The sequence below is a fragment of the Cherax quadricarinatus genome, chromosome 52 (genome assembly GCF_038502225.1).
Source record: "Cherax quadricarinatus isolate ZL_2023a chromosome 52, ASM3850222v1, whole genome shotgun sequence".
Classification (NCBI taxonomy): Eukaryota; Metazoa; Arthropoda; class Malacostraca; order Decapoda; family Parastacidae; genus Cherax; species Cherax quadricarinatus.
In genome coordinates, this window is record NC_091343.1 from 12,463,582 (window position 1) to 12,490,876 (window position 27,295).

The 27,295-nt window shown below is 40.1% G+C and overlaps 2 protein-coding genes across 12 annotated transcripts in view; one reads left to right on the forward strand and one right to left on the reverse strand.

Annotated features, from left to right (window-relative positions):
* Window positions 1-27,295, forward strand: part of LOC128696806 (RUN and FYVE domain-containing protein 2) — a 149,361-nt gene that overhangs the window by 66,149 nt on the left and 55,917 nt on the right. For all 11 annotated transcript variants that reach the window (XM_070096067.1, XM_070096068.1, XM_070096064.1 and 8 more), the window contains one exon: window positions 4,799-4,956. In XM_070096067.1, the coding sequence (XP_069952168.1) occupies window positions 4,799-4,956 (158 nt within the window). The remainder of the gene's footprint in view (window positions 1-4,798; window positions 4,957-27,295) is intronic.
* LOC138854219 (uncharacterized) lies at window positions 7,740-16,578 on the reverse strand. Its single transcript, XM_070096223.1, has 3 exons — window positions 16,403-16,578; window positions 15,649-16,138; window positions 7,740-7,765 (listed from the first exon to the last, which is right to left on the reverse strand). The coding sequence occupies exons 1-3, from the start codon at window positions 16,406-16,408 to the stop codon at window positions 7,740-7,742; spliced, it is 522 nt and encodes a 173-aa protein (XP_069952324.1). The 5' UTR covers window positions 16,409-16,578.

The window sequence follows — 27,295 nt, forward strand, 5'->3', positions numbered from 1 at the left end:
GGGAAACTGCTGAGATGTTATTAAAAAAATGTGATATTTGTCTTTATAATAAACACTATTGAATGGAGGTAACTTTGGGAGCAGATGACTGGTAATGGCATTTGTGGTGATTGGAGAAAAGGTTATTTTGCAGTGATTGTAACAATAATAACCAGTTTTGCAATCAAAGGACTTTTTTCATTGTTTCTAAATCTGTTGCCCTTGTGGATTTTGTTCCCTATTTCTGAAGTTCTTTAAGTGGACATCCATTAAATGGAGGTTTTACTGTATTATGATAGTACCGTTTTTGCTTATGTCTAGTCTCTTATCAGTCAGATTATTTTTAACAGCTCATAATGTGTTTCTTTCTTATCCTTCACTACCCCTCAGGGAAGGTTCCTTGATGCCAGTGAGAAGCTGTTGATCTAAGGAATTGGAACTGTGCTTCCCTTCCTTGGATCATCCCTGAATGCCTCCCATTCTCTCAGGCACTGTATGATTCCTACAGGTTTAGTTTAATGTAATAGTCGTAATACTTATACTTTTCTACCTCTTCTTTCAGTGTAAGCTACTGTTTCGATCACTTTTCATTTTATTTCTAAGTATGTACAACCTCTGTTGTTGGCCACATGTTCTCCATACCTTCCTTATCACTGGTCTTTTTTTCAGACAGTGTTTCTTTCCCTCACACCACCTCTGACCCTGTTGTTAGTGCACCCACTTGAACCGAGCCTCAGTTTCTTGAGTGTGATATATAGTGAATTGAGCTGCATTTTCCTAGGTAGTGGTTTGGTAGACAACAACCGCCCAGGGAGGTACTACCGTCCTGCCAGGTGAGTGTAAAATGAAAACCTGCAATTGTTTTACATGATGGTAGGATTGCTGGTGTTTTTCTGTCTCATAAACATGCAAGATTTCAGGTACGCCTTGCTACTTCTACTTACACTTAGGTCACGCTACACATGCATGTACAAGCATATATATACACACCCCTCTGGGTTTTCTTTTATTTTCTTACTAGTTCTTGTTTATTTCCTCTTATCTCCATGGGGAAGTGGAACAGAATTCTTCCTCCATAAGCCATGCGTGTCGTAAGAGGCGACTAAAATGCCAGCAGCAAGGGTCTGATAACCTTTTCTCCTATGTGCATCACTATGGTTAGAAAGAGAAACTTTTGTTTTTCTTTTTGGGCCACCCTGCTTCAGTGGGATACGGCCGGTTTGTTGAAAGAAGTTGTATTTTGTTCCACTTTAGCCCTTTTACTGTCTTTTGCATAGCTCTATTCTGTTGATGCCAGGGTTGCTTACGTTCATCTATGCATAAGTTCTGGCTGCCTCAAATTTGGCATGAGAAGTCTGGTAGGCCCGGATATGGGAGAATAGGTCTGCACAAACAGCATGTGCACTATACAAGATATCAGAGTTGCTATAGTGCATCTTATTATACCATTGTTCACCATTCCATACAGACACAAAGGCATAACTCCTAGGTAAATTCAACAGGCTTAATTCCTCAGTGACAGCTCCTGGGTTGGTTTGTCTGGAATGTGTCCATGCCATAAGTAAAGTTGACATTCTCCTGTGGCTTGGGTGCAGTTGTGAATAATGGTGATGACTGTGATGTGGACTTTGATTTCCTAGTAATAGCTACCAGTGATAGTAATGAAAATTATTCACCTGTGAAGCATCAGTATACAGTGGACCCTCCTTTTTCGTCGATCTCCGTTATCACCGATTTCTGTTTTCGCTGACTTCTTTCATCAAAATATTGGTTCCATTTTTGTCGATTTCCTCCATTTTCGTCAGTGGTATGGAACCTGTCCAGTGCCCAGCGCACAGACAAAGGTGAAGAGTCACAGAGCTGCTGAGTGGGGTCAATATATCTGAAATACGAAGGGAAGCACTAGTCAATGAAACTGCGAATATCGAACTTAAGCTGAAGGAATCTTATAGGAGACAAGAATCACAGGAAGAACTAAAAGCCATAAAGGAAATTGAAAAAACCCAAAATACTTCTTCTCTTATGCCAAATCTAAGGGAAAAACAACATCCAGTATTGGGCCCCTGCTTAGGCAGGATGGGACATACACAGATGATAACCAAGAAATGAGTGAGATGCTAAAGTCCCAATATGACTCAGTGTTCAGCGATCCACTGCCCACTCTAAGGGTCGATAATCCAAATGAATTCTTTATGAACGAAACCCAAAATTTGGTCATCCCAAAACTCTCAGATATTATTCTAACTCCACAAGATGTTGAAGAGGCAATTAATGACATGCCCATGCACTCTGCCCCAGGCCCAGGCTCGTGAAACTCCGTGTTCATCAAGAACTGCAAGAAGTCCCTGTCGTGTGCCTTCAGCATTTTATGGAGAGGGAGCATGGACACGGGTCATCTCACACACACTAAAAACAAGAGACATAGCCCCACTCTACAAAGGTGGCAGTAAAGCAATTGCAAAGAACTACAGACCGATAGCACTAACATCCCATATCATAAAAATCTTTGAGAGGGTTCTAAGAAGCAAGATAGCCAGCCACCTAGATACCCATCAGTTACACAACCCAGGGCAACACAGGTTTAGAGCAGGTCGCTCCTGCCTGTCCCAGCTACTGGACCACTATGACAAGGTCCTGGATGCTGTAGAGGATAAACAAAATACAGATGTAGTTTACACAGACTTTGCAAAAGCTTTGGACAAGTGTGACCATGGTGTAATAGCACACAAAATGCGGGATAAAGGAATAACGGGAAAAGTTGGTAGATGGATCTACAACTTCCAGACAAATAGAACACAAAGAGTAATAGTAAACAGATTAAAGTCCCAGGCAGCCATGGTAAAAAACCCTGTTCCACAAGGCACAGTACTCGCTCCCATTCTATTTCTCATCCTCATTTCTGACATAGACAGAGATGTAAGCAGATGGCACCAGGATCACCATTGCAGGGACCTCCATCGAAGATACTGAGACTCCAAGCGGACATCAACCAAATCTTTGAATAGGCCACTCAAAACAATATGAAGTTCAACAAGGAGAAATTTCAACTACTCAGGTATGGAAAACTTGAAGAAATTAAAAAATGTGTAAGGGTATACCACAAATTCTAACCGTACAATAGAGCAGAAATGTAATGTGAAGGACCTGGGAGTGATAATGTCAGAGGATCTCGCCTTCAAAGACCACAACAATGATCTACCTCATCCGCTAGGAAAATGATAGGACGGGTAATGAGAACCTTCGAAACTAGGGACGCCAAGCCCATAATGATTCTGTTCAAATCGCTTGTGCTCTCTAGGCTGGAATACTGCTGTACACTAACGGCCCCCTTCAAGGTTGGCGACATTGCAGACCTGGAGAGTGTACAAAGAACTTTCACAGCACACTACTGGGAATGGTTGAAGGTCCTTGATCTGTATTCCCTTGAATGCAAGCGAGAGAGATACATGATAATATGCACTTGGAAGGTCCTGGAGGGATTGGTACCAAACCTACACACGAAAATCACTCCATATGAAAGCAAAACACTCGGCAGGAGATGCAACATTCCCTTGAATGAAAAGCAGGGGTGCCACGAGTACACTGAGAGACAACACAATAAGTATCCGGGGCCCAAGACTGTTCAGTTGCCTCCCAACATATGTAAGAGGGATTACCAGTAGACCCCTGGCTGTCTTGAAGGCACTAGACAGGCACTTGAAGTCAGTACCTGACCAACCTGGCTGTGGTTCGTATGTCAGCTCGCGTGCGGCCAGCAGTAACAGCCTGGTTAATCGGACCCTGATCCACCATGAGGCCTGGTCTCAGACCGGGCTGCGGGGGCGTTGACCCCCAAAAACCCTCTCCAGGTAAACTCCCACACGAATTCTCAGCGTCGTGTTGTTTCTCAGCGAGTGTTCATATCCTGCTAGGTCATACGAAACTTCTTAATAATCCATTGTTTTTGGCACTTGTTTATTGTGTGTGGCTGCTAAATAAGCCACCATGGGCCCAGAGAAAGCTCCTAGTGCCAGTCCTTTGGTAAACAATGTGAGGAACACGATAGAATTAAAGAAAGAAATCGTAGCAAAGTACCAAAGTGGAGGAGGAAGAGAGAGGGGAGAATGTGCCTTCTTCAGTGATTCAGTGATATGTACGATACTAAAGCAGCATGAGTCGATAAAGGCTATAGCGCCAGCCAGCAATAAAGTGTAGTATTAACAGTGTAGCAAGTATGTTAAGCAATTAATCAATAGAAAAAGGATAGCACGAACCTAACTCCACCAATGTTGTTGGAGTTATATAGGGCTACTGACAACACTGCTTTCTCTGCTGCTGCCTTCACCAACACTATGTATGGCTTATGCCTTCAGTGGCCCTTATACACCCAGCAACAACACTACAACGCCTTTCGTGACATACAATAATGACGTATTTTATTCATTCTAGAGTATATGTCATGTTCGGAGGTCCAGACAGTGAAAGGGTTAACATTTGATTCCTTCATTTTTCAGTTTATTGTACAGTACTTTGAAACAATAATATCAAAGCTTCTTGTTCATTTCAGGTCTGTCATTCCATCTTCCTGTAAATTTTAATTTGCTTATTTGTGGTTAAATATGTTTTTACAGGTGTAAGTAGCCTACCCTAACTTTAAAAAAAATATTCTGTTGGCAGAAGTGTTCAGAAATTCGCTCTGGTTTAATGCTTACAAAATTAAGCCACTTAAATTAATGGGTTATTCTTTCTTTATCATTTTCCCATCACAGTAATTGACTGCATCCCAAAATTTTCTGCTCTTCATCCAGTTTATTTACTTTGCTATTTCTTTTACTTGCAGGAAGAAGACTTGGACAGTCAGATGGGGGTTATTGATTTCTCGCTTTATTTACGAAATGCAGGTGGTGACACAAGTCCAGATGATTCACCAGAGCAGTCAGATATGACTACAGTGCTTGACCAGAAAAATTATATAGAAGAGCTTAATCGCCACTTGAAGTATGTTGTCTTGCTATCAACTTGTGACTTGCTAATAAATGATAGAAAATTGGTGCCACAGTTCATTTGTAACACAAATTTACATTTGTGCTTGCTCTTCATACATTAGAAACAAAGTGTCTTATATTGTATACATTCTCTTTGAATAGTTTGGCAATGAACCAGCCAGTCATTTCAAATATCCGTCATAACAAACATCCAATATCAATTTTCAAAACCTTTATTTATGAGCTGTATTACATAGTGAACAGTAGTCAAGAGACTACAGAAGTACATATTAGGTTCAGAAAGAACAAAAAGGCATCTGTAGATGCCTATATTTCTCATTACATTGTCAAATGTAATGTGACTTAACCTGATTCTTTCTGCTTCTCCTCTCTCTATCTCTCTTCCTTTCCTTTCTTTCTTTGTTTACCTTTCTTCTGTCTAAGTGTGTTCTGTCCTTCAGTTCCCCTTCCCCCTTCCCCTGTGTTTTTGATTTTACCCCTTGTGGTCTCTTAGCTCTCTTGCAGTGCTCCTTTTTCTTGTCCTTAGACTTGCCCCACTTCTACTACTACTACTGCTACTATGACTATCACTCCACTACTACTGCTGTTGCTACTACCACTACTATTGCCTCCTTTCACCCTTCACTCCCCTTTCTATCTTTTGTGCCACTATGACTACTTCCCCTGCTTTCTACTACCACCACTACTATTACTACAACTACCAGCATTACCACTATTTCTTTTTCTTCCTCTTTGTCCTGTCCCTATCCCCCCCCCCCCCCTGCCTATACATACTGGCTCACTCCTTTATGCTAGTGTGATGTGTAAATGGTCCAAGTTGGACCAAAACATCATTGTAAGCTTCTCTCTCCTGTGTGCAGGTTATTTGATTATAATAGGTTCAGGAACTGTGCCCCAGTGTCCTTGTGGCTATGCCAGTTTATAATGCTAATGAGTTACCTACAATAGGCAAAGGAAGGACAGTTAATTAAAATAATTAAGTAATAGCTGTATGTCATTATAGCAGCATTATTTGGAAATGTCTTGAACATTAATGAAGGAGTTGTATGGAAAATATATTTTTTGTGCTCAGATATGTAATAATGCAAAGTGTAAGATTAATTTTACTGGCAAAGTTTATATTTGGTTAGATTATATCAGCTGGTGGTATAAACTACAGTATCAAATATTTGTAGGCTAGCCAAACCAGGGCAGCAGTATAGTAATATCTAGGAGTCTGCTGATTGTGTTTGATGAAACATAGGCATTTGGCTCTTCTTGCTTGATGGTAGATAGGTTGACTAGTGTCAGTCTTGGTCTGGTGAAGTTTGATTTTTTTGCATATACTTGTTATTGTCTGCTTGTGGACAACTCAACCTCATAATTGACTTGTTGCTTGAGAGCATATGCCCTGGCTAACTTAATAGTGCTATTGTGTACTCAGTGACTTTGAAAGAAATACACTGAATTCATTACTTACATTAAATAAATAACACCTGCATAGGAGAATGAAATTTATGATGACTTTTTCTGTCCAAATTGGACCATTAAGTAGTCACACAGAAGTGGGACCATTAACTAGTCACACAGAAGCAGGACCATTAACTAGTTACACAGAAGTGGGATCATTAACTAGTCACACAGAAGTGGGACTATTACCTAGTCACACAGAAGCGGGACCATTAACTGGTCACACAGAAGCGCGAAAGGAAGGGAGCTAGCATATATATGAGAAGGAGCTAGAGCCAGGAGTAGAATGAGAGGAAGTAATAGTATAATGGTAGAAGTAGTGGTAGTAATAGTACTACTAGTAGCAGTAGTAGTAGTGTAAGGAGTGCAAACATTGGTAGAGGTGGCAATAGTATTAATGGAGGTAGTCTAAAGACAAGAGAAAAAAGAACACTGCAGGAGAGCTAATGGCCCCCGAGAGTGGAACAGAAACCCAGGAGTAAAACTCATAGGACAGAACCCACCTAAGCAGAAGAAAGGAAAGTCGAAGAAAATATGGAAAAGGAGAAGAGGTAAGGGGGAAGATTAAGATCAGGTCAAGTCATGAGTGTTCTGAAGTTTGGAGTATTGAACAGTGTAATGAGAAAGGAGGATATCTACAGAGACAAAGCCAGGACTAAGATTAATATTAGGAAAGTTGTGTATAAAGGATGCTTCAACAAGGCTGCATCTGTGATGTCTAGAAAAAGGGTAGACAGTTTTGGCAGAGGGCCAGTTAATAAAATGAATGTGATCCTGAACATGACAGAAAAGATCATTATTAGTGTTAGCAAGTCTAGCACTTCCTATGTGCTCTTTAAGTCTGTCAGAAAGAGAGCAGCAGTTTGTGTGGTTGTGCCTCATAAGCTGTATAACCCTTGTGGTTTAGCACTTCTTTTTGATTATGATAATAATGTGCCTCATAAATAATATAGCATTGCAGGATGATAGAATTACAGTAATGGTGTAGAGATTGGATGGATGGATGTTTGCATGCAAAGGGTATAGCAGAGAGATATGCTTTTATAAGATGGTTTGCATCCAAAGGCATTAACTAAAAATACATTTAACAAATTCAGCAGCTTCTTCTCTTATACAACTGACCTGATATGATTATTTTGTGTGTCCTCTTTGACAGTTCAGTTTTAATACAAATTCTCTGATTTCTTAACAGACTCCAATTTGCTACATTACCTGTGCAACTTTCCCACCTTTTCTTTCTTTCTGCTTGTCTTTCAGTATTCCTCTTTCCCTCTTCAACAGTAGGTCATCAGTTATTCAGCACTGAACATTATCCAGCAGTTTTATTCAGTCTGGCACCTTAACAGATAATGCTTAAAAAGAATGTGCAAAAACAATGGACTATAAAAATTATGTGATAAAATTATGTTTCTGAAAAACCCCTTAAGGCATGGGTTAACTAATGAGCTAAGGAAGGAGTAGCAATAATGTTGAAGGATTAGTTATGGCAGAAAAAGAGGGAATATAAATGTATAAATTCAAGGATTGTGTGGAGTAAAATAAGGGATGGATGTGAAAAGTGGGTTATAGTAAGTGTTTATGCACCTGGAGAAGGGAGAAGTGTAGAGGAGAGAGAGAGAGAGAGAGAGAGAGATATTGGGAGATGTTGAGTGATTGCAAGTGAGAGAGTACTTATCGTGGGGGACCTAGATGCTAAAGTGGGTAAAACTGGTGTGGAGGGAGCAGTAGGTAAGTTTGGAGTGCCAGGGGAAAATGAAAATGGGGGGCAGGGGCCTTTAATTGAATTATGTATAGAAAGAGGTTTGGTAATAAGTAATACATATTTTATGGGAAAGAGGATAAATAAGTATACAAGATATGATATAGCACGTAATGAAAGTCCTTTGCTAGATTATGTATTTGTGGATAAAAGGTGGATGAGTAGACTTCAGGATGTGCATATTTATAGAGGGGCAATGGATATATCAGATCATTATTTAGTTGTAGCTACAGTTAGAGTAAGAGGTAGATGGAGCAAAAGGAAATTGGCAACATCAAGTAAGAGAGAGGTGAAAGTTTATAAACTAAGGAAAAGGGAGGAAGTTAAGGTGAGATATAAGCAACTGTTGGGAGAAAGGTGGGCCATTGAGAGTATAGGTAGTATGGGAGTTGAAGAGGGGTGGGATAGTTTTAAAAAGGCAGTATTAGAATGTGGAGGACAAGTTTGTGTTTATAGGAGAGTGGGTGCAGGAGGAAAGAGTAGTGATTGGTGGAATGATGAGATAAAGGGTGTGATAAAAGAGAAAAAGGTCACTTATGAGAGGTTTTTACAGAGCAGAAGTTATGTAAGATGGGTTACCTGGAGGTTATTCCGGGGATCAACGCCCCCGCGGCCCGGTCCATGACCAGGCCTCCCTGTTAAAGAGGTGAAGAGAGTGGTGATGGAGGGCAAAAGGAGAGCAGATGATAGTGGGTGAGGCACTGTCAGCAGATTTTGCCGAGAATAATAAAAAATTGATTGAGATAAATAGGTTAAGAAAGCCTGGGGAATGAATGAATTTGACAGTTAAAAACAGAATAGGGGAATTAGTAGATGGGGAGTTGGAGGTATTGGGAAGATGGTAGGAATGTTTTGAGGAACTGTTAAATGTTGATGAAGAGAGGGAAGCAGTAATTTCATGCATTGGCCTGGGAGGTATAACATCTTTTAGAGTGAAGAAGAGCCGTATGTGAGTGTGGGGGAGGTGTGTGAGGCATTAGGTACAATGACAGAGGGTAAAACAACTGGAACTGATGGGATCATGACAGAAATGTTAAAAGCAGGGGAAGGGGGGGGGATATAGTTTTGGACTGGTTGGTAATTTTGTTCAATAAATGTTTGACAGAGGGGACTGTACCTAGGGACTTGCAGAGAGCATACATACAGCGAAACCTCAGTTTTCGTTTTTAATTCGTTCCAGAGAGTCTGACAAAAACAAAATTCGACAAAAACTAAAGCAATATTTCCCATAAGAAATAATGTAAATTCAATTAATCCATTACAGACACCCAAAAAATATTAACAAAAAAATACATTTTATAGAGAATAACTATAGGTTTACATACAGAAAGCAGTGAGAAATAAATATAAAGCACTAATTTTAATGGATAAATGAACATTTAAATCAATTTTACCTTTATTGAAGACCCAGCGAATACAAAGGAGGACGATGCTCATCAAACGTCACCTCTAATCTTTTCTTATCAGCTGCACCCTCCTCCACCCTCGTGTATGCTCATCAAACTTCAAATTCAAATTCAAAGTTTATTCTCTATAAGGATTACAATGCTGAGTTTACAGAATTTGGTTATTGTGTGGTTTGCATGTAGTAAAATAATAATTACAGAGTGTACCACTAGAACACCTAGTATGGCTAGGCATTTCAGGCAGACTTAAATTAAATCTTAATTTTAAAATATTACAAAATTATGAGGTAAGTTGGTATTATGGCTAAGTGACTAAATACTAGTTTGTGAGTTTAGCAATGTGAATGCTTTTGTTTTGGCACTATACATAGTTTCAGTATTGGAATATCACCACAAGCCAACTTATGACTAGTTAAGATTCATTATTTTGAGATTGAGATTGATATTTCTGTTTATGGTCAAATGGGTGAGTGAGTGTAAGTGTTAACCACCAGGTGGTATTCGTGTAATTAGTTGATAGTGTGTATCAGGGAGATAAGATGTTTTCTGATGGTAGTTTTGAAGGTGATGAATGTGTCTGCAGTTTTAGAATTTTCAGGTAGGGTGTTCCAGATTTTAGGGCCTTTGACATACATTGAATTTTTTTAAAGGTTTAGTTGGACACGGGGAATGTCGTAGAGATGTTTGTGTCTGGTGTTGTGCCTGTGGGTTCTGTCACAACTATCAAGAAAGCATTTTAGGTCAAGGTTAATATTGGAATTTAAGGTCCTGTAGATGTAGATTGCACAGTAGTAAGTGTGGATGTACTGAACAGGGAGTAAGTTTAGATCTATGAAGAGGGGGGGGGGGTGTCACCAGGGATGGGATTTAGTGATTATTCTTACTGTGGCTTTTTGTTGGGTTATTATTGGCTTTAGGTGTGTTGCTGCAGTTGAACCCCAAGCACAGATAGCATAGGTGAGGTATGGATATATAAGTGAATGGTATAGTGTGAGAAGGGCAGTTTGCGGCACGTAGTATCGTATCTTGGAGAGGATCCCAACCGTTTTGGATACTTTTTTGGTTTTTTTATTTTTTTTTTATTATCACACTGGCCAATGCCCACCAAGGCAGGGTGGCCCGAAAAAGAAAAACTTTCACCATCATTCACTCCATCACTGTCTTGCCAGAAGGGTGCTTTACACTACAGTTTTTAAACTGCAACATTAACACCCCTCCTTCAGAGTGCAGGCACTGTACTTCCCATCTCCAGGACTCAAGTCCGGCCTGCCGGTTTCCCTGAACCCCTTCATAAATGTTACTTTGCTCACACTCCAACAGCACGTCAAGTATTAAAAACCATTTGTCTCCATTCACTCCTATCAAACACGCTCACGCATGCCTGCTGGAAGTCCAAGCCCCTAGCACACAAAACCTCCTTTACCCCCTCCCTCCAACCTTTCCTAGGCCGACCCCTACCCCGCCTTCCTTCCACTACAGACTGATACACTCCCGAAGTCATTCTGTTTCACTCCATTCTCTCTACATGTCCGAACCACCTCAACAACCCTTCCTCAGCCCTCTGGACAACAGTTTTGGTAATCCCGCACCTCCTCCTAACTTCCAAACTACGAATTCTCTGCATTATATTCACACCACACATTGCTCTCAGACATGACATCTCCACTGCCTCCAGCCTTCTCCTCGCTGCAACATTCATCACCCATGCTTCACACCCATATAAGAGCATTGGTAAAACTATACTCTCATACATTCCCCTCTTTGCCTCCAAGGACAAAGTTCTTTGTCTCCACAGACTCCTAAGTGCACCACTCACTCTTTTCCCCTCATCAATTCTATGATTCACCTCATCTTTCATAGACCCATCCGCTGACACGTCCGCTCCCAAATATCTGAATACATTCACCTCCTCCATACTCTCTCCCTCCAATCTGATATTCAATCTTTCATCACCTAATCTTTTTGTTATCCTCATAACCTTACTCTTTCCTGTATTCACCTTTAATTTTCTTCTTTTGCACACCCTACCAAATTCATCCACCAATCTCTGCAACTTCTCTTCAGAATCTCCCAAGAGCACAGTGTCATCAGCAAAGAGCAGCTGTGACAACTCCCACTTTGTGTGTGATTCTTTATCTTTTAACTCCACGCCTCTTGCCAAGACCCTCACATTTACTTCTCTTACAACCCCATCTATAAATATATTAAACAACCACAGTGACATCACACATCCTTGTCTAAGGCCTACTTTTACTGGGAAATAATTTCCCTCTTTCCTACATACTCTAACTTGAGCCTCACTATCCTCGTAAAAACTCTTCACTGCTTTCAGTAACCTACCTCCTACACCATACACTTGCAACATCTGCCACATTGCCCCCCTATCCACCCTGTCATATGCCTTTTCCAAATCCATAAATGCCACAAAGACCTCTTTAGCCTTATCTAAATACTGTTCACTTATATGTTTCACTGTAAACACCTGGTCCACACACCCCCTACCTTTTCTAAAGCCTCCTTGTTCATCTGCTATCCTATTCTCCGTCTTACTCTTAATTCTTTCAATAATAACTCTACCATACACTTTACGAGGTATACTCAGCAGACTTATCCCCCTATAATTTTTGCACTCTCTTTTATCCCCTTTGCCTTTATACAAAGGAACTATGCATGCTCTCTGCCAATCCCTAGGTACCTTACCCTCTTCCATACATTTATTAAATAATTGCACCAACCACTCCAAAACTATATCCCCACCTGCTTTTAACATTTCTATCTTTATCCCATCAATCCCGGCTGCCTTACCCCCTTTCATTTTACCTACTGCCTCACGAACTTCCCCCACACTCACAACTGGCTCTTCCTCACTCCTACAAGACGTTATTCCTCCTTGTCCTATACACGAAATCACAGCTTCCCTATCTTCATCAACATTTAACAATTCCTCAAAATATTCCCTCCATCTTCCCAATACCTCTAACTCTCCATTTAATAACTCTCCTCTCCTATTTTTAACTGACAAATCCATTTGTTCTCTAGACTTTCTTAACTTGTTAATCTCACTCCAAAACTTTTTCTTATTTTCAACAAAATTTGTTGATAACGTCTCACCCACTCTCTCATTTGCTCTCTTTTTACATTGCTTCACCACTCTCTTAACCTCTCTCTTTTTCTCCATATACTCTTCCCTCCTTGCATCACTTCTACTTTGTAAAAACTTCTCATATGCTAACTTTTTCTCCCTTACTACTCTCTTTACATCATCATTCCACCAATCGCTCGTCTTCCCTCCCGCACCCACTTTCCTGTAACCACAAACTTCTGCTGAACACTCTAACACTACATTTTTAAACCTACCCCATTGCCTATGCTCTCATTAGCCCATCTATCCTCCAATAGCTGTTTATATCTTACCCTAACTGCCTCCTCTTTTAGTTTATAAACCTTCACCTCTCTCTTCCCTGATGCTTCTATTCTTCTTGTATCCCATCTACCTTTTACTCTCAGTGTAGCTACAACTAGAAAGTGATCTGATATATCTGTGGCCCCTCTATAAACATGTACATCCTGAAGTCTACTCAACAGTCTTTTATCTACCAATACATAATCCAACAAACTACTGTCATTTCACCCTACATCATATCTTGTATACTTATTTATCCTCTTTTTCGTAAAATATGTATTACCTATAACTAAACCCCTTTCTATACAAAGTTCAATCAAAGGGCTCCCATTATCATTTACACCTGGCACCCCAAACTTACCTACCACACCCTCTCTAAAAGTTTCTCTTACTTTAGCATTCAGGTCCCCTACCACAATTACTCTCTCACTTGGTTCAAAGGCTCCTATACATTCACTTAACATCTCCCAAAATCTCTCTCTCTCTCCTCTACATTCCTCTCTTCTCCAGGTGCATACACGCTTATTATGACGCACTTTTCGCATCCAACCTTTACTTTAATCCACACAATTCTTGAATTTACACATTCATATTCTCTTTTTTGGTTATGTGTTGGATATGGGTGCTGAAGTTCAGGTTGTTGTTGAGGTATAGGCCTAGGAATTTGCCCTCATTATGCCTGGCAATTAGAGTGTTGTCGATCTTAATGTTAATTTGCGCATCTCCTGCTCTGCTACCAAACATAATGTAGTAGGTTTTGTCAGTGTTAAGCGTAAGTTTATTGGCTGTCATCCAAGTCGATATTTTGATCAGCTCCTCATTAACAATGGTGTTGAGGGTGGCAAGATTAGGGTGAGAGATGACATAAATCGTGTCTTCAGCAAAGAGAATGGGGTTCAGGTGTTGAGATACGTTTGGAAGATCATTGATGTATATGAGGAAGAGCAGGGGACCGAGGACACTTCCCTGCGGAACTCCAGTATCAAGTGGCTGTGTTGTTGATGCTGTGTCTTTAATGGTGACATACTGACACCTATTAGTAAGGTAAGATTTGAAATATGCAAGCGCATGGCCTCTTATACCATAATGGTCAAGTTTGTGGAGTAGGATGCCGTGGTCTACTGTGTCAAAAGCTTTTCTTAGGTCAATAAAAATTCCTAGTGGATATTCCTTATTTTCCAATGCTGTGTAAAGCAGATCTAGCATTTTTATGATTGCATCATTAGTGCTTTTATTTTTCCTGAATCCAAATTGGCAGGGGTTGAGTATGTTTTGTGCCGTTATAAATGAATATAGTCTCCTGTGCACGAGTTTCTCAAAGATTTTGGATAGCAATGGTAAGTTTGATATTGGCCTAAAGTTGTTTAAATCTGAAGGGTCACCACCTTTATGTATTGGTGTAACCCTTTCCGTCTTGAGTAGTTTCGGGAAGGTGCTAGTTTCTAGTGACTTGTTAAAAAGTAATGAGATAGCATGCGAGAGGACATGGGCCACTCTCTTGTACAATAATGGTGGGACATAAGACAGATTCCCTGAGTTATTTTTAAGTGACTTTATAGTCTCGGTGACTTCCGTGGGCTCAGTTGGAGCAAGATAGAAGGAATTTGGGAAATTCCCATCTAGGTAGTCCCCGGCATGGGCATTGGTACGTGGGATTTTATTGGCGAGATTAGAACTTATGGTTGAGAAGAAGTCTTTTATCTTGTTACCTGTGTCAGTGGGATGCAGTGGTGTTTCATTAGGTTTAGTTAGGACAATATTCTTGTTTTCTTTTAGTTTGTGGGTCCCTAGAATCTGAGAGAGTGTTTTCCAGGTCTTTTTTATATCTCCTCTTGTGTCAGTGAATCTACTGGAGTAGTATAGTTGTTTGGCTTTCTTTATTACTTTGGTGAGGACTGATGAATAGTGTTTAAGAATATCTTTGTGTATTAGGCCCTGTCTGTATTGCTTTTCATATTGGTGTTTCTTATCAGTGGATTTCAGAATGGTGCTGGTTAGCCATGGGCAACCAAGCCGTTTGTTTGTGATCTGTTTCGTTTTTATCCCTTTATCGGGCAATGTCTGATATAATGGAATTTCACACTTAACTCCTTTAGAGTGGATAGAGTAACTCAATATAAGATGAATGAGGCCATATAAATGGAATTCTGATGGTTAGTTTCCGAGCAATTGCTAATCTGCGAAAGGCAGTTAAACTCGCCCTTGCCCGACAAGGGGAGTATAAATTTGAATGTTGCAAACTTGCAGTTGTTAATAAAACACCCAATAACTATTTTTAAAATTTATTATACAAACATACAATATCAAAAACATCAATGGAACTTGTATCAAAACATTTTGTAAGTACATATTAGAAAAATATAAAAATGAAAGAAATAGCAACAAGGACCCATTGCAAAGGGATAAAACTTTCAAGTCCCATATTCCTGAGATTCATGAGGAAGAGCAATCATTGTATATTACTAATTGCTAGAATGGAAGTCTATGAAGCAATTTTTAGCCTTCTTTATGCTTTTGTGTGTTGTCATTGAAATGGATAGTACGTCTAAGTAACCTAAACCTCTTAGACCCCATGACTTCTGCAACCTGGGGGATCCTAAATGAACCTGCCCAATAGTCTTCAACTGATGGTGATTGAATAATACCCATGAACAACAAAATACGTACCTATGAACCTCATGATCTCTTCAGAATCTGTTGCAAAATTTTTATTTATGTTTTTTTGCTTGGCATACAAATTTGTTTGAAATGCTATGTTATCTACCATGTCTGGAGTAAAGAAATCACAAAAATACTGATATAGAGACCTAATTTGAAGAGGCTTTTCATGTTCATATGCCGGCAAAGGGTTATTTTGGAGGTCAACCTGGGACCACTTAGGTTCACCTTGAAGAGCAAGATCGTCATAAATATGCTCCTCATCAGGGTACTCCTCAATCGTAATGCCTCTCTTTTTCTTGACTAATTTCTGCTTTTTGGCTGGCCTTTCTTCCTCCTCATCTTCACTCGACACCTCTGCGTCTGGTGGCAAGTATTCATCACCACTATCAAGCAATTCAGGGTCATCTGCCTCTGGTTCTGAGTCACTGTCATCCAAAATGCAGACATATTTTGACCTGGTGCTGGAGGGCTCCCCATAAAACAATTTCTCATTGATCTGGAAGGACAATAAAAACGTTCTGTATACATCCAGACACCTACCGAATTCATATATGCAGTAGAAATTTTTTTATAAATATTTATTTTACTGAAAGTGGACTATGTCCCTACTCGGGCAGAGGCAGTTCTGACTGCCCTTCTTTTGTTACACTTTTTTCAACTGCATGCTACACTCAAAGTATGCTTCACACGGACTTTATGTATATATCAAAATATGCCTAAACTATTCATGTACACACTAAACACAACAATCAGTACTTACCGACATTGTAGAGGGTAAAATCCAAGAGTATATTAGTGACACTAGATGGAAAAAACCCACTCTGGGCGACGCCAAGCCACAAGTGTTTACATTTTGTTCTCTCAACCAATGGGAAGGCGGCAAACGCCATCACCACTTAGCTGAAGCGACTCAGGGAAGGCTTGTGATTGGTCAGAATTAAAGAACGGGAATCCAGATGCGCAGCACGAGTAGGATGACACGCGTAAAGGTGCACGTGTTTAAAGGCAGTCAAAACTGCCTCTGCCCGATAAAGGGTTATAGGACAATGTTTGTTGTATAGTCTGAGTAATTTGTTAAGAAAAATGTCTGTCCAGTCATCAATACCATTGGCCTTGGAGAATTCTGTAGGCCAGTCAACAGTCTCTAGGTCAGCTGTGAACTTCCTTATTGAGGCCTCATCATGGAGTCTAAATGAAACTTTGTTGTATTCAAGTGGTGGTTTACTAATGTTTGTCAAGAGGAAGGTAGGGTAGTGGTCTGTAGTGCTATCTGTAATTATCCCTGATTTAAGGGGGGCTAGTATATTGGTCCATATGTGGTCTATTATGGTTGCACTTGTTTCAGTGAGTCTGGTTGGTTTAGTTATTGTTGGTATGAGAAGTGTTGTTCATATTGTTGATGAAATCAGTTACAGGCTGATTGTTGAGAATTTTTGGCCTTACCTGCCGTGTTTATTATAACTATATATAATGAACACTTAGCTGATAAATGACAGCAAATCGTCTACACAGCCGCCCCTGCAGACGAGGTCTAGAAGCTGTCGAAACCATCACAACAGTGGGCTGTCAAGAGATACAATTTGTAAGTATAAATTACCCCTAGGGGGTGTTATGTCAGCATATTTCATTCGATGATGGCTGACGAAATACTTACTTGTTTGGACTCAAAAGTCCACACCTTACTGCCGATTATAGGTTGATTACAAACTCCTTGTGACTCAAGAATTGCGCAATCCCCCGATCTACAAGAAATTCGTAACATACCTTGCTCTTTGTAACGTGAGCTATGGTGTTCTCAACACCTTCGACAGATATCGGTGACTTGATAGAAGCTGAAGTGTCCTTGGATGTCCACGTCTTCCATTGTCTAGGAAACGCACACTGGTACACTATGTTCCACAAGATTTGTCTTTATTGTTCACAATGTATCACAATAGAAGCTGATCACACTTCTATTAAGTGTTTGTGTTAGAGACACTTTGTTCACACTAACGCACAGATCAGTGTTCTTTGTTGGTTATCCTGGCGTCAGTGTTACTCTCACTAGAGTCAAAGATAGTCTGCCAGACGCCACAGCGCTCCATGCTGTCACTGCCCCCAGCACAAAAAAAACGCTGACCTAGTACCTTGCATCCCTGTCACCTCCTCGATGAAGCAAAGCAAAATGTTTGTTTCTTGCTGTCTTAAGCGTAGACAACAATGTACACTATTTTTACTATGGTAATAAAGTGGGAGCAGGATTTTCCTTAATTGTCCTGCTAAGTAAGAGATGTACTGTCTCTTATAAAAATACACGTTGCAACACCCCTGCAAGGAGCAGAGGTCACTTGATTACGTGGCATAGCATCTGTGATCAATTACTCACTCTAGCAGTAAACAAGACGCTCGCCCCTTCTGAGTGGCCCCTCAGGGCTAAAAGGGCTGAAGGGGGCTGATACCCCCCTCCTGGAGAAAATTTCTCCACACTGATCATCTAGTAAGTCAAGGTTGATGTTGAAGTCTCCAGCTAAGAGAAGGTGGTGCTTATTCATTTGTCTGTTTGTTATTAGTTCCTTTAATTTCTCACTGAAATTTGAGATGTTTGTGTGGGGTATCCGGTAAATGGCACCGATTGTTATAGGTGTCTTAAGGTTTTTTGCAGTAAAATTAGCAAAAATGTATTCTCCATATTCATCACTAAAGCAAGTGGTGCTAATACAAGTTAATTGGTTAGAGTAATAGATTGCAATACCACCCCCAACTTGGTGTGGTCTGCAGTTGTGAATTGTTGTATATGTGTCTGGAATTTGAGGCTACTGTCAAGGTGGATTCCTAGGAATTTTTCCTCTGTGAGTCTTGTGATGGGTGAGCCGTCTGGCATTATGTTAAGTGGAACATTTACAGATCTGTTTCCAAACTGAATGAAATAGGTTTTGTCAGTATTGAGGGTAAGCTTATTAGTCATCATCCAGGTAGATGTTTTCTGCAATTCAGTATTAACACTGTTGGCCAGTATGATTGGGTTTGGGTGAGATAAGACCTATGTTGTGTCATCTGCAAATAATATGGGTTTGAGTAGTTGTGATGCATTCTGTAGGTCATTGATGTAAATGAGAAAGAGGAGTGGGCCAAGGACACTTCCTTGTGGGACACCGACGTGATTGGTTGAGCGGAAGAGTTTGTTCCATTTGTGTACACATATTGGCTTCTGTTACTAAGGTATGACTTTAGGTAGTTGAGGGAGTGCCCTCTTATACCATAGCGTGTTAATTTAATGTGCAGCAAATCATGGTCAACTGTATCAAAAGCTTTATATAAATCAATGAAGATTCTCAGCAGGACTTCTTTCTTCTCGAGAGTGGTGTATATTAGTTGTAGCACGTGTATAATAGCATCATTTGTGCTTTTATTAGTCCTGAATCCAAGCTGACGGATTTAGTATGTTGTGTGAGACGAGGTAGGAATAGATCTGTGTATGAATTAATTTTTCAAAGATTTTAGAGAGCAGTGGTAAGTTAAATATTGGTCTACAGTTATTAAAGTCCGCTGGATCACCTCCTTTGTGGATCGGGGTGACCCTCACTATTTTGAGAATTGCTGGGAAGGTGGAGGATTCAATGGATTTGTTAAAAGAGCCCTAGAGCGATAAAATGCATACAGTGTACACTCATTACATACCTTAAAGTATTTGTAGTCTTAATGGTCTTAATATAGGGTGCAAGATGAACAGTAGGGTAGGTAGGTATCGAATAACATTTTAGGTATCATAACCTCATCTGGCCACCCCACCCACACATTATATACTAGGCATTTAAAGCACCCTAGAGTGACAAAATGCATATACAGTACACTCATTACTTAAAATATTTGTAGTCTTAATGTAGAGTGAGAGATGGGTAAACGAGAATAAACAAATAAACGAGAGAGAGAATGAATACATGAGAGGGGGACAGACGCATGTTTATATGCTATGTAATGTGTTTCTTATAGAATTTTGAGGAAAATATCATAGATGGATTAATGAAAATGTCTATATTACCCTAAAATAGGACATTTAATGTGTCCAAGAGTTATTATTATTATTACCAGTCCAATACAGCCAATCTTCGAAACGCTGGCCGAAAACAGGGATAGAATTTTGGCCAAAAAAGCAGCCAAAATCCGAATTAGCCAATATCCGGAACGGCCGATAACCGAGGGTCCACTGTATATATAAAATATGAAATAACTTTTAAACACTTGAAATTTTGGAAAGTTTCCAAACATAATAGAGAGACACGGTGCTCACGGAGAATGTAAACAAACTGGGTGGCACGCACTGTATTAGAAAGACGGGGAACCATATAGAGAGTTTTGGTCATAATTTGAAATCGCCATATTAGCGGAATGCCGTAAGGTGAAATGCTGTGAAGCGGGGCCCTGCTGTGTACCAGGTAAAGTGTATGGTAGGGTTATTATTGAAAGAATTACAGTGGAGCCTCAAAAATCGAATGTATCACATATCGAACGTTTCAAAAATAAGACCATTTTTTCAGACAAACTGTGTCCCTATTATCGAATGTGCCCCTATTTTCAGACTGCCGGGTACGGGACCTGTTCGCTGGCCTGCTCTGTCCGCGTCTCCGCGCAGGCACCATGAGCAGTCTAGCTTTGTTTATGCTTGAGTGAACACTAACCTGCGATCTCATTCACACATTTTATGATTATTTAATTGTGTTTAGTGCTTGTGGGGCTGTGAACTAAGCTGCCATGGGCCCAAAGAAACTTGCTAGCGGTACCCCTGTGGTAAAGAAAGTGAGAAACACCATTGATGTGAAGAAGGAAATAATACAAAAGTATGAGATTGGAGTGAGACATGTTGAGCTTGCCAGGATGTACAGAGGACTGTGGACAGTTATTTTGCGAGACAGAAACAGACGACTGTGGACAGTTATTTTGTGAGACAGAAACAGACGACTGTAGACAGTTATTTTGTGAGTCTGGGGTCCAATGACTCTTAAGCTGGTCCTAGTGGCATTAAAATACAGAGAAGGGAAGCAACCCCAGAGAGGGCTTTGATATCGGAAGTCCTCATGGAGGGGGATTCTCCTTCCAAACAATAACCCCAACTCCCTCTCTCCTCCTCCCTATCTTCCAGATGCCATCACCAATCTTCAATAAAGGTAAGTAAAAATGTTATTTTATATTACTATACATAATTAAAGACTTTAGCATTTGTTGTGTGTATGTAAAACTGTAATTAATCTCTATAAAATGTATTCTTTTGTGAATATTTTTGGGTTTTTGGAACGGATTAATTGTATTTCCATTATTTCTTATGGGAAATATTGCTTCGAATTTCACACTTTTCGAATTTAGAACTAGCTCCTGGAACGGATTAAGTTCTAAATTTGAGGTTCCACTGTAGAGGTAAGACAACAGGATTGCAGATGAACAAGGAGGCTTTAGAATAGGTAAGGGATGTGTAGATCAAGTATTTACATTGAAGCATATAAGTGAACAATATTTAGTTAAAGGTAGGGATGTTTTCATTGCATTTATGGATTTAGAAAAGGCATATGATTGGGTGTAAAACGAGATCCTGTAATTGTTTTACATGATGGTAGGACTGCTGGTGTCCTTTTTTTGTCTCATAAACATGCAAGATTTCAGGTACATCTTGCTACTTCTACTTACACTTAGGTCACACTACACATACATGTTTTTTTTTTTTTTCAACAAGTCGGTCGTCTCCCACCGAGGCAGGGTGACCCAAAAAAGAAAGAAAATCCCCAAAAAGAAAATACTTTCATCATCATTCAACACTTTCACCACACTCACACATTATCACTGCTTTTGCAGAGGTGCCCAGAATACAACAGTTTAGAAGCATATACGTATAAAGATACACAACATATCCCTCCAAACTGCCAATATCCCAAACCACTCCTTTAAAGTGCAGGCATTGTACAGTACTTCCCATTTCCAGGACTCAAGTCCGACTATATGAAAATAACCGGTTTCCCTGAATCCCTTCACTAAATATTACCCTGCTCACACTCCAACAGATCGTCAGGTCCCAAGTATCATTCGTCTCCATTCACTCCTATCTGACACGCTCATGCACGCTTGCTGGAAGTCCAAGCCCCTCGCCCACAAAACCTCCTTTACCCCCTCTTTCCAACCCTTTCGAGGACGACCCCTACCCCTCTTTCCTTCCCCTATAGATTTATATGCTTTCCATGTCATTCTACTTTGATCCATTCTCTCTAAATGACCAAACCACCTCAACAACCCCTCTTCTGCCCTCTGACTAATGCTTTTATTAACTCCACACCTTCTCCTAATTTCCACACTCCGAATTTTCTGTATAATATTTACACCACACATTGCCCTTAGACAGGACATCTCCACTGCCTCCAACCGTCTCCTCGCTGCTGCATTTACCACCCAAGCTTCACATCCATATAAGAGTGTTGGTACTACTATACTTTCATACATTCCCTTCTTTGCCTCCATAGATAACGTTTTTTGACTCCACATATACCTCAACGCACCACTCACCTTTTTTGCCTCATCAATTCTATGATTAACCTCATCCTTCATAAATCCATCCGCCGACACGTCAACTCCCAAGTATCTGAAAACATTCACTTCTTCCATACTCCTCCTCCCCAATTTGATATCCAATTTTTCTTTATCTAAATCATTTGTTACCCTCATCACCTTACTCTTTTCTATGTTCACTTTCAACTTTCTACCTTTACACACATTCTCAAACTCATCCACTAACCTTTGCAATTTTTCTTTAGAATCTCCCATAAGCACAGTATCATCAGCAAAAAGTAACTGTGTCAATTCCCATTTTGAATTTGATTCCCCATAATTTAATCCTACCCCTCTCCTGAACACCCTAGCAGTTACTTCTTTTACAACCCCATCTATAAATATATTAAACAACCATGGTGACATTACACATCCCTGTCTAAGACCTACTTTTACCGGGAAGTATTCTCCCTCTCTTCTACACACCCTAACCTGAGCCTCACTATCCTCATAAAAGCTCTTTACAGCATTTAGTAACTTACCACCTATTCCATAAACTTGCAACATCTGCCACATTGCTCCTCTATCCACTCTATCATATGCCTTTTCTAAATCCATAAATGCAATAAAAACTTCCCTACCTTTATCTAAATACTGTTCACATATATGCTTCAATGTAAACACTTGATCTACACATCCCCTACCCACTCTGAAGCCTCCTTGCTCATCCGCAATTCTACATTCTGTCTTACCTCTAATTCTTTCAATTATAACCCTACCGTATACTTTTCCTGGTATACTCAGTAAACTTATTCCTCTATAATTTTTACAATCTCTTTTGTCCCCTTTCCCTTTATATAAAGGGACTATATGTGCTCTCCGCCAATCCCTAGGTACCTTCCCCTCTTTCATACATTTATTAAACAAAAGTACCAACCACTCCAACACTATATCCCCCCCTGCTTTTAACATTTCTGTCATGATCCCATCAGTTCCAGCTGCTTTACCCCCTTTCATTCTACGTAATGCCTCACGTACCTCCACCACACTTACATTCTGCTCTTCTTCACTCCTAAAAGATGGTATACCTCCCTGGCCAGTGCATGAAATTACCACCTCCCTTTCTTCCTCAACATTTAAAAGTTCCTCCAAATATTCTCGCCATCTACCTAATACCTCCCTCTCCCCATCTACTAACTCCCCTACTCTGTTTTTAACGGTCAAATCCATACTTTCCCTAGGCTTTCTTAACTTGTTTAACTCACTCCAAAATTTTTTCTTATTTTCATTAAAATTTCTTGACAGTGCCTCTCCCACTCTTTCATCTGCTCTCCTTTTGCACTCTCTTCACCTTTCTTTTACTCTCCATATACTCTGCTCTTCTTATAACACTTCTGCTTTGTAAAAACCTCTCGTAAGCTACCTTTTTCTCTTTTATCACACCCTTTACTTCATCATTCCACCAATCACTCCTCTTTCCTCCTGCCCCCACCCTCCTATAACCACAAACTTCTGCCCCACATTCTGCATTTTTAAAACTATTCCAACCCTCTTCAACCCCCCCACTACTCATCTTTGCACTAGCCCACCTTTCTGCCAATAGTCGCTTATATCTCGCCCGAACTTCCTCCTCCCTTAGTTTATACACTTTCACCTCCCTCTTACTTGTTGTTGCCACCTTCCTCTTTTCCCATCTACCTCTTACTCTAACTGTAGCTACAACTAAATAATGATCTGATATATCAGTTGCCCCTCTATAAACATGTACATCCTGGAGCCTACCCATCAACCTTTTATCCACCAATACATAATCTAACAAACTACTTTCATTACGTGCTACATCATACCTTGTATATTTATTTATCCTCTTTTTCATAAAATATGTATTACTTATTACCAAATTTCTTTCTACACATTTACAAATTTACCTACTACTCCCTCCATAACATTTTTACCCACTTTAGCATTGAAATCCCCAACCACCATTACTCTCACACTTGATTCAAAACTCCCCACGCATTCACTCAACATTTCCCAGAATCTCTCTCTCTCCTCTACACTTCTCTCTTCTCCAGGTGCATACACGCTTACTATAACCCACTTTTCACATCCAATCTTTATTTTACTCCACATAATCCTTGAATTTATGCATTTGTAGTCAGTCTTTTCCTGCCATAGCTTATCCTTCAACATTATTGCTACTCCTTCTTTAGCTCTAACTCTATTTGAAACCCCTGACCTAATCCCATGTGCAAACATATATATACACACCCCTCTGGGTTTTCTTCTATTTTCTTTCTTGTTCTTGTTCTTGTTTATTTCCTCTTATCTCCATGGGGAAGTGGAACAGAATTCTTCCTCCGTAAGCCATGTGTGTCGTAAGAGGCGACTAAAATGCTGGGAGCAAGGGCCTAGTAACCCTTTCTCCTGTATATATTGTTAAATTTAAAAGGAGAAATTTTTGTTTTTTCTTTTGGGCCACCCCACCTCAGTGGGATATGGCTGGTACATTAAAAGAAAGAAGATAAAATTGGGTGGATAGGGAAGCAATGTGACAGTTGTTGCAAGTGTATGGAATGGTACTAAATTAATAAATGCTGTAAAGAGTTTTAATGAGGATAGTGAGCCTCAGGTTAGGGTATGTAAGAGAGAGGGAGATTACTTTCCAGTAAAAGTAGGCCATAGATGGGGATGTGTAATGTCACTATGGTTGTTTAACATATTTATAGATGGAGTTATAAAAGAAGTAAATGCTAGATTGCTGGGGAGAGGGGGTGGAATTAAATTATGGAGAATCAAATGCAAAATGGGAGTTGAGACAGTATACTTTTTGTTGATGACACTTTGCTTTTGGGAGATTCCAAAGAGAAGTTGCAAAGATTAGTAAATGAGTTTAGGAGGGTGTGTAAAGAAAGAAAGTTGAAAGTGAACTTAGATAAGAGTAAAGTGATGAGGGTATCAAACGAGTTAAGTAAAGAAAAGTTGGATATCACATTGGAGGGAGGGAGTATGGAAGAAGTAAATGTGTTCAGATATGTGGGAATAGATTTGTTGGCAGATGGGCTTATGAAGGACGAGGTTAATCATAGAATTGATGAAGGAAAATGGTGAGTGGTGCATTGAGGTGTTTCGGGAGAAAAAAAAGCATAATCCATGGAGGCAAAGAAATACAGTGGAACCTCAAAATCGAACTTAATCCGTTCCAGGAGCTAGTTCTAAATTCGAAAACTCTGAAATTCAAAGCAATATTTCCCATAAGAAATAATGGAAATACAATTAATCCGTTCCAGAAACCCAAAAATATTCACACAAAAAATACATTTTATAGAGATTAATTACAGTTTTACATACAACAAATACTATAGTTTTTAATTATGTATAGAAATACATATAAAACAATATTTTTACTTACCTTTATTGAAGATTGGTGATGGCATCTGGAAGATAGGGAGGAGGAGCGAGGGAGTTGGGGTTAGTGTTTGGAAGGAGAATCCCCCTCCATGAGGACTTCAGGTAAAGCCCTCTCTGGGGTTACTTCCCTTCTCTATCTTTTAATGCCACTAGGACCAGCTTGATAGTCACTGGACCCCTGTCTCACAAAATAACTGTCCACAGTCCTCTGTTTCTGGCACCTCTTTAACATTTCCCTAAAATGGGACATGGTTCTGTCACTGAACTTGTTGCAAGGATGGCTTGTTTCAGCTTGCTCAGGGTGGTACTTCTGCACAAACATTTGGACATCATTCCACTTGGCACAAATCTCCTTAATCTTTGAAGAAGGCACCTCATCCACTCCCTATATTAACACCTTTCGCAACATCAGCTTCCTTGATTTGTTCTTTCTTTGACAGGATAGAACCGATGGTCGACTTGTTTTTCCCATACATCCTGGCAAGCTCAACAAGTCTCACACCACTCTCACACTTCTGTATTATTTCCTTCTTCACATCTATGGTGTTTCTCACTTTTTTTACCACAGGGGTACCACTAGCAAGTTTCTTTGGGCCCATGGCAGCGCCTGCGTGGGGACGCGGACAGAGCGGGCCGGCAGACAGGTCCCGTACCCAGCGGTCCAAAAATAGGGGCGCGTTCGATAATAGGGACACAGTTTGTCCGAGAAAATGGTCCTATTTTCGAAACGTTCGATATGTGATACGTTCGATTTTTGAGGTTCCACTGTAAATGTACAAGAGTATAGTGGTACCAACACACTTATATGGGTGTGAAGCACAGATTGTGAATGCTGCAGTGAGGAGGAGGCTGGAGAGAGTGGAAATATCGTGTCTAAGGGCAGTGTGTGGTGTAAATATTATGCAGAGAATTTGTAGTGTGGAAATTAGGAGAAAGTATTATTCCGAGGGCTGAAGAGGGGTTATTCAGGTGGTTTGGTTATTTAGAGAGGATGAAGCAAAATAGAATGATTTGAAGAGTGTATAAATCTGTAGTGGAGGGGAGGAGGGGTAGGAGTCATCCTAGGAAAGGATGGAGGGAAGGAGTAAAAGAGACTTTGTGTACAAGGGGCCTACACATGCAGTAGGCATGTGTGAGCATGTTAGATAGGAGTGAATAGAGATGAATGGTTTTAGGGACCTGATGAGCTGTTGGAGTGTGAGCAGGGTAATATTTTGTGAAGGGATGCAGGGAAACAAGTTAGCCTTACTTGAGTCTTGGAGGTGGGAAGTACAATGCCTGCACGCTAAAAGAGGGGGTTGGCATATTGGCTGTCTGGAGTGACATCTAAACTCATATCTGGGCACCTCTGCAAAGACAGTGATTATGTGTGAATGATGGTGAAAGTGGTTTTTTTTTTTTTTGGGGGGGGGGGGGATACCCTGTATCAGCGGGAGACTGCCAACGTGTTGATAAAGAAATGTAACATGTATGACATATGATCCCAGACCCTTGGCAAGTCTCGCAGATTGAACATTTTCTTCTGTTCAAATGCTTTTTCAAATGTCTGCAGATAATTTTTTATTTATTAGGCATGGCTGATGTGTTCCCCCCCCATGTATTCTTTTTTTTTATCTCAGTGGTCATCACCTGCCAAGGTAGGGTGACCCCAAGAAGAAAACATTAACTATCATTCATTCAATATCTCTCTCTCCAAAATTGCACTGACATAGCAGTTCAGATTACCCTCAGACTAAAA

Excerpts from the sequence above, each read along its gene's own strand:
- LOC138854219 (XM_070096223.1), bottom strand. Across the intron at positions 7,766-15,648 it reads AGAGATCATGAGGTTCATAG|CATTATCTGTTAAGGTGCCA; the intron begins GTACGTATTTTG and ends ATTCTTTTTAAG.